Genomic DNA, 8,894 nt, shown 5'->3' on the forward strand with positions numbered 1-8,894 from the left:
AAGAGAGGATACTGAAATATTTTGTTCATCCATGTACATAAGAATGCATACTGCACTTATGAAGTTAATCATGTATTGTATCATCTACCATGCCACCTCATATATAACTTCTAAATCTCAACTACTAACAATCATATAAATTTTATATCGTACAATAACAATCAAATCCATCACTTTTAACTTTTGGATGATGTATTGTGTTAGACCATTTAAATTTCCATATAATGGTAAATAACACATTAAATGATTACTCTTAGAAGATATTTAAATAGAATACCTTGTGATATACAAGACTAATATAATTTTTAATGAAATATTAATTACCAACATATTAAATAACTTTAAAAATGAAGTACTGATTAATATAAAATTATATATATATATGTAAATTTTTATTTTCTTTCTAATATACAGTAATATATATGAATATATGATGTATATTGATATGGTATGTTATATCTATATTTAGATGTAAAAAATTTTTACATTATTTAAATTATGTACATATGTTTTGTAATTTTAACTAAGATAAAACAAAAATATTAATCCAAAGAGTTATTAAATATAATACAAGATCAATTTTCTTGGCAGTATCTTAAATTATATATTTGATATTTTTTGTTTTATCTCAATTAACTTTTACAATATTTCATTTTATTTTGTAAGAATTTTTAAACTTTTGTTTTAAATGTATCCTGTTCTTACCTAGTATTCCATACATATTTAAAGCATAGATCATGGATGGATAAATATTTTGGCTGGATCTGTCAATATAATAACTGTTAGTTAGTGAAAAATATTAAAAAGTTAGGGTGGTGCAGTATATTTAACAGGGTGATCAATCAAAAAGTTTACTTTTTGATATAGACTTTGTAAAATTGAATTAACAGGTTTACTGTAGCATGTTTGGAGATGCTGTGAGTCGGGGCTGGTTTGACCATTAGGTGAACCCAGGCAATCACCTAGGAGTGTCAAGATATGGAGGCACCAGCCTTACTCATACACAAAGTGAAGATGGATTACTAATAAGTGTTAATTAATAAAAATTTTTAAAATGTTCATAATATTATTTTTATAAATACAGTCAACCCCCCTATAACACGGGTTCCTATAGTTCGGATTCCTATATCATGGTGAAAAAATTGCGACAGTATTCGTACAAACATACTAAAAAACTCCTATAATTCGGTAAAATGTCATCGCCGACTCGTATCGCGACAGGATTGGTCAAATCTAGACCAATAGTGGATATTGTACAAACTTTTGAGTTTAAACGAGCAGCGGACCTACTAAAAACCATTTATTATTTAACGCCCATAAAAATTATATTTATATTAATGATGTCTCCAATGTTCAGTTAATTTTTTGCAAAAAAAATAATTTATCAGGAAGCACACGAGCGCCATTCAATGACAAGCTCTATGACGAAAACAAGCTTAAGCCATTGCTTAAGCTTGGTTCCCCGTAGTCGAACAGTGCACGCTCGGTAAGTAATCCTACGATTTTTTGTTTATAGCATAGTTTATATGGATTATTCCCAAAAACTTATACGTATTTTGGAAATGTTGAGTCGAATTAGTCTAGAATCGATTAATTTTATGAAAGAAACCTTTCAAACAGCCATAGTCTGTAAACTGCATACGTGCCGGGCTGTGATTGGCTGGACTCGTAGAAAATGAATTCATAAAAACCAGAACGTATCTACCGTGTTATAGGGGAGGTCAACTGTATCTACACATATAGGAATACATGTGTGATTGTGTTAGTATGATAATATATATTTACAAATAATATATAGGGGTGCCTAAATTTTCTTTGTCTAGGGCATTAGATACTCTTATGCCGTTCTGCTGCAAATCAATATGCTCCTTACTGCCCTACTATGCATTGTGAGTAAAATTTAAATCTTGAACATTTATTTACTACAGAGTTGAAGGATAACCTCGACTCCCAGCATCCCAAAGTTTACTTCCTGCAAATAAACTTTTCATTTGAAAAGTAGTGCTTTCAGATATGAAATTCAAACAGATGCTAATCTTGCAAGAACCTTTCAAGTCCATGAACTATGCTTTGACTCGCAATATTTGTTTTATCAGCCATGCAGAACATGTAAAGTAATAAAATTTGTTAACTTGTTATAAATATATTCAATATATACCATAAAAAACTGTTGCATTAGTCATTACATGTATAAATTTTTTTTCATTAATTTTATACAATTACACAAATGTTCTAAATAAGTTTTAACCATTTAATGATGATAGATATTCTAAATGCTATATAACTTCTGAAATTCCTTTTTAATATTTCAAAGTCCAATATTAAAAACTTTCTCATAAGTTATCTATAAGAAAAAATATACCAATTTGGTATATATTATTTAACATTAATCATTTTAATAATCTGATTAAGTCTAATGCGAATTATTTATTGTTTTACTCTAAAAACTGATAAACGTAAAATGAATTGTATCCTTTTTTTATGCAATTTGCTGATATAAACTATAATTGAAACATTATTAGATAACTTCTTTACATATTTGTATTTTTTGACTTTCCTATAGAATCCACAGTCGTGTCTGCAGATGGACTAGAATCGCTTTCCTCCATATTGTCTTCATCTGTCTCCAATGGATAAGGTGATGCTGGAGCAGGAGGGAGATTATGTTGGCATCGGTACGCTTCCCAACGTGCATCGTCGGACTTATGAGTTAAATATCTCTGTCCTACTTCTGATTCCAATTCTTTTAGATCACACCAGGTTTGATAATCCTAGTGATAACATTTAAAATATATAGAAATATATATCATTAGAAATGCTATGTTTTAATGACAAAACATTAACTTATATAAAATAAATATATTCATCGATAGAGAAATTAGGATAAAAGTACTAAACATTTAAAAATGGAATAATTAAAAACTAAATTTAGCCATTTAAACACAATTATTACTACAAATCTTTTTCTATCTGACAAATAAGTGTAACTTTCTTAATGTCATCAAAATCTAACATTGGACAAATGGACCAAAGCAGCTTGCCCTAAGTCTCTCATAGCATCTTTGATGTTCTGAGAGACTCCAGTTTGCGTATAAGTTGGACTTTCAAAAATTTTCATGATTAATCTAGATACAGCAGGCCCTATCCATCACCATTTGGCTTGGCTGAATTTGTGATGGACAGGACACAAAAATTTCTCTTATTGATCTCGGGAGAAAAAATAATAAAGAAAAATTCTTAATATTTTAATATTTAACTTAAAAATTTTATGTTAAACAATAAAGTATTGAAAAGAATTAATTATGAGGACAACAACCTGTGCATTTCTGTCTAAAATATTATTAGACTATCTCTATTCATCCATCATACAATATAAACAATTATTAACTGTTACACTCTTGCATTAACTGTTATTAAAATAATTATTCAGCATAAAAAATATCAGAAAACTATACATTTCCAAGGAACACATTTACACATTTTTTTACAAATACAATTTTCTTTGTTTAATAACAAATTTATTTATTAAGTATAAAATAATTAAAATATTTAATAAAAGCAATTACTATTTTACCTGTAACCAAGTGTGAGCCAAAGTTTTATCAACGGTATACCTCTTCCTGGCATTTAACTGAAGAAGACCACTGATCAGATGAATTGCTAAAATATATAATGACTATTTTTATTTAAAAAAACAAATCAGCTTTGATTATATTACATTATTTTTTTAAAATAGCGATACATACCCTCAGAGGAAATAGTTTTCCAAGGATCTGGAGGGAACATAAATTCTGCGTTTTGAATCTGATCATTGATATCTTCGTCTTCGTTAAATGGGAAAGTCCCACTAAGGCTACAAAGAAGTATAATTTTAAATTTTTATATAATTTTAAATGTAAGTAAAATTGAAAAAGTTAATAAATATACCTGTATTTACCTAACATAAATAATTACTCCAACAGACCACATATCCAATGAGCGATTATATCCCTTATTCAGTATAACTTCTGGTGCTAAAATGAAAAAAATTTCATAAAAATAATTCAATAATTTTTTATTAAACAAAAAATAATTACTACTTGTTTACCATGTGTTTTACTTTGTATGAAAAGATAGCTGCTTTGCTTGATAAAAGAACAAGACACTTTACAGAATATTAACTGTAAGTTCTTTTGTAGTAGAGTGGCAGTCATGGTAACTGTATCAACAAATAAAAAGCATACCCTTGTTTATGATGTTATGGAAAATGCAATCTTTTACAGTTTCTTGTAAATCTGCAGAAAATTATACCTTAAAAAAATAAATGCATTTTTACAGGATTTTATAGGTGATGCAATTTTCATGGCTGCCACAGTATCACATATTTTATTTAAATTTCCTATTGTTGTAATGGAAACTAATATTTTCCTACTTCTTCAAAAGTTGTAAAGTTTGGTTCTATAGCAAAGCCAATCTCCAAGACCGAATTCTTCTACAGGGTCTGAGAGAACAGATTTGACTTCTCCAGACAAACCAAAGAAAATAACAGTTGATAGAAAAATACATATTAGTGTTGTATGCCTATTGCTACTGCTTCTGGGCCCTTGACTTTTGTCTGAGCATTCTTCGTTATCTGCCATAATGCTGTTAACTTATCTTTGATGGCAAGTGCTGTTAAAGTAAAGCAATCCCAAAAAAGAACAATCTTTCTACATAGGTGGAGTTTCACTTGGGTGTAGCCAGAGCTATCATGCACAGATGTCCTGTAAGACAGAACCAGCTCCTGCAGATTTCATCCCATGTCTCGTTTTTATGATGTAAACTGCAATCATCCATCCAATGATCTAGTTCACTTAATCTGTCTAGTTGGATTGGAGATGATAAGATGTTTTAGCACTGCTAAGTGAAGGATAAACTATAGAGTGATTGGAATATTGCTTGATGGATACAATTTATTTTTGTTATATCTTAATTATGACTATTTTATAATCTTCATGTATTAATTTTAATATAATTAATATGATAATTTTATAATTTGGATATTAATATATTAATAAATTCATTAATAGCCATTGTGTAATTAATAACCTTTTATTGTTTATTATTACAATAGCATCATTTGTTTTATTAAATAATCCATTAACTTTTACATTGTTGTTGATCATTTATATGTACTGTACATACCATATTTCAAACAATTGTTATTTTCTTTAGTTTACACAAAGGTCAGATCTGCCCCTCTCGCAGATCTTATACTAGAGTTTTGTCTGGAGGATTTGTTTTGCAATAGAACCAAACTTTATGAAGTTTGGTTCTATTGCAAAACTAGATGAAATTTTGATTTTATTTGTTTTATGTTCTGATGGAAAGTGTAGGCTACTTATTTTATGGAAGTATTAGCTATAAATGTTTTATTGATTTCAGATCGGTGATTGCACTTACATTGCAGTGATGTCTGTGACCTCATTTAGTATGTGCTTGACGATGGAATTTCTCTTAAGTTGCATTCTTAAATATTTTGGCAAATGGTGTATTTCAAACTTACTTCATTAAATTTAAAATTTAAACGTTAAAAAAAGTTAACTGCATCATATCACTTCTATAACAAAATTAAAAAAAAAAAATCTTCCCATAGTGACCATGTGATGTTCTATTATCCAATCGAAAGTGATCTAACAAACCCATTATTTAGAAAATGTTATTGCTCATTTAACTAACATACATACAATTCATCTTTGTTTTATCAATGTGGAATTAAAGAGACTCATTATTTTGTCAAAAAATAAAGTAAAAATGTCTAGGGGAAAGCGTAAGAGTAAAATTGGTCAAATCTATGTTGCTTTATCCTGTTCAAGAAACAAAAACATTATTGAATGTCTATTACTAAAGGAAGACAGCAGGGAAACCTTTTAAAAGACAATAGTGTTTACTCAGAATGTAGTGTATAAAGAAATTTTACAAAAAAGAAAGATTTTAATATTTTTTTTAATATAAAGTCTCATTTCTTTATGTGTATGTAAATGAATTCTCTATAACTTCTACTATTTCTGTCCATTCCAGGTGAAATTGTGTTTTGTTGCTCTTTATGTTACAACAGATAGTATAAACTTCTGATAGTAGTACTTCATTTGTAGCAATATTAGCAACCATTCTTCAATTTCTTGAAATCTCTACTTTTTCATAAAAAATATTCCATCATGCTTGACAGAGAAATTTCTAGTAGTTATAAAATACACATAATAATGTATAAAATAATGTTGTATGTAACAATATAAATTGTATTGTATTATAATGTACAGTAGAGCATCGTTTATCTGAAAGTCAGTTATCTGAAATGTCAGTTATCTGAAAGAATTCCAGTCGGCAAATTTAAATTTTTGCTAGTGCTGTGGCACTGCAATCTTTGGCTATATCTTGGGCTACTCCAATATTTTTTTTGTTGGTGTGTGTGTTTTAGCTGGCAGCACTGGCACTTTTGTGTAGTGTTTTTCTGAGGACTGTATGTCGTGCTGAATCAAACGTTTTTGATACTAGATAACTTCTAAAGTATAATTTTTTTTGTTTTTATATTTTTATTTTGTGTAAAAAATAAAGAAATAATTTTTAATGATACAATAGCCACGATTATTATTTTAAAAAGTTTATGTTAGGTTTAACATCAACGAAAATTTAATGCGAAGTGACATGCAACGGAGAAAAATTTCGACATGGGATAGGTTAATATATTTTTTCGTACATAATCAATTATCTGAAAAATAAGTTATTCGAACAACCCCAGTCTCCAATTGATTCGGATAAACGACGCTCTACTGTATTTTAAATACTGTATATTCAAATGTTTACCTAAATATGCTGGTGTTCCAACAATAGATCTTCTGAAGGATTTTTCACCAATAATTCGTGCAAATCCAAAATCACACAGTTTTACCTATAAAATATTTTTTTAAATTAATTTTGCAAATCTCTAAATATTCAGATACATTTTATAGAAACATGCATTTCATTAAAATGTAATTAAATTATATTTTATTATTAACTCCAATTTATATTGCTTTTCTTGGGGTGAAAACCTACAAACCTACAAAATTTTTACTTTATACTTGAATTATCCAACAATTCATCAGGAGGTTAGCAAGAGAAAAAAGATCCTGTTGACTGATGATAGGTATTGAGCTTGAAAGTATGGTATTTTGGTTTTCTAAAAACTTTTCATTCCGAGAAAAGCAGTATGAAATGGATTTACGTTTTATTTCTTTAATAAGCATGTTTGTTATTAAAATATAATAAACAACAAATTAACTTACTTGAGGAAAATCTGAATTAGAAGACAGCAACACATTTTCTGGTTTTAAGTCACAGTGAACAATATTCTTAGAATGAAGATGTTTTAAAGCAATTAAAATCTAAAATATTTAAGTAATATTATAACAACATATAAATTTAAAGCGATACAGTGCTTAAAACTGTATTAAATAGTTATAAAATGTAACAAACCGATAAAACACACCTGGTATACGAGGAACTTTGTAATTCTTTCCGAAAGGCGCCTTTTCTCACTCGTAAGAATCATATCTAACATATCTCCTTTCAATTTCTCCATTACTACAAAAATCTTAACAGAAATAAGATATTTCAGTTTACTATATGGTTATTTAATATTCTTATAATAATGTAAAAATGACAAAACAGACATACTGAATGAAATAATAAATATATAAACCTTACAGTCTAGCATTTATTTTTTTAATGATCAAACATCTCTAGCTATATTACTAGCTCTCATCAAATTTGAATATAGATGTTCAAAAACAAAAACAAATTTTGCAAGTTATGGAAGTAGAAATGCAAAGTAACATGAATAAGTTAAATTCAAAATAACAAAATATGATAAAATTAATGAATATAAAAATAATAAATTGCACACTTGGTCTGCTATTCCTCCTCCCTCCAGCTTGAGGATATAACTTATGTGTGAAACAGAAGAGTACCAACAGAGGAGGGCTTATTCGCTAGCCTGTGTGAGTCAGTCATTCGAGGCTAGAAAAGTCGTTTTCTACCTCATTACAATAATGAAATTCACCATTGAAATCAGATATATGTACACATATAGATGACATACTAAATTGTCTGGAAATCAAAGACAGATGTTCACTGTTTTCTTAACCTAGCCAACTCCAATCTCTGTATCTTTCATTACAACTCAAACAAGAAAGTTGTAAAGATGAATATTTCTAGATATCTTATTACAGTTAAAAGAAGGAAAGATAATCACAAAGATCTTTATGAAACTAATCTTCTATCCTTTACACATCCCATTTGTGTCTATATGTCTTTTCAAATACAGTGGGTGATCGGTTAACGAACATAATCCGTTCCAAGACTTTCTTCGTTATCCGAATTGCTCGTTAACCGATTATCGATTTACCATAGGTTTGTATGGGAATTTGATTAATTCATTCCGAAGACTCCAAAAAATAAAAAAAATATATACTTTTTTTACTCCATTTATTTACATGTAATAGTAAAAATACATACATATGCTGTCTTGCATTTTTATTAGTCATGTTTTATCCGTTTGTGGGGGTTAAACAATCTGTCCAATGTCGATTGCTTTTCTCTTTTCTTCAGGATTTTTCGGAAGTAATTAATAGTATTGTAATTGTAGAGATCCCCAACCCAATGAACCTTATTCTGCTTTGGTTGCCACTTGGATGATATAACATCCTCCCACTCCTTCAAAAGATCTTTAGTAGCAGATGTCGACATTGGTCCTCTTTCGTCTTCCTCTTTTCCAAAAGATAACACATTTCGCTGAGTTTCTCGGTATTCTTCATTTGAGAGTTCTTGGAGTTTTTCTGTCGTCAGATCAATTTCAGGTTCCATTATGAGCTCTAAAATGCTCTTTATTTCTCAGA

The 8,894-nt window shown here is 28.8% G+C and overlaps 1 protein-coding gene across 1 annotated transcript in view; it reads right to left on the reverse strand.

Moving 5' to 3' along the window:
- Positions 1-1,600: 1,600 nt before the first annotated feature.
- Positions 1,601-8,894, reverse strand: part of LOC111626681 (serine/threonine-protein kinase D3-like) — a 21,141-nt gene continuing 13,847 nt past the window's right edge. Inside the window, exons 8-14 of the mRNA XM_023370159.1 lie at positions 7,487-7,591; positions 7,284-7,382; positions 6,823-6,907; positions 3,938-4,013; positions 3,747-3,853; positions 3,575-3,660; positions 1,601-2,771 (exon numbers count right to left, since the gene is read on the reverse strand). Of these exons, the coding sequence (XP_023225927.1) occupies positions 2,532-2,771; positions 3,575-3,660; positions 3,747-3,853; positions 3,938-4,013; positions 6,823-6,907; positions 7,284-7,382; positions 7,487-7,591 (798 nt within the window). The 3' untranslated portion in view covers positions 1,601-2,531. The remainder of the gene's footprint in view (positions 2,772-3,574; positions 3,661-3,746; positions 3,854-3,937; positions 4,014-6,822; positions 6,908-7,283; positions 7,383-7,486; positions 7,592-8,894) is intronic.

This window comes from Centruroides sculpturatus, unplaced genomic scaffold (genome assembly GCF_000671375.1).
Source record: "Centruroides sculpturatus isolate CEXI.00-Female unplaced genomic scaffold, Cexi_2.0 scaffold451, whole genome shotgun sequence".
NCBI lineage: Eukaryota > Metazoa > Arthropoda > Arachnida > Scorpiones > Buthidae > Centruroides > Centruroides sculpturatus.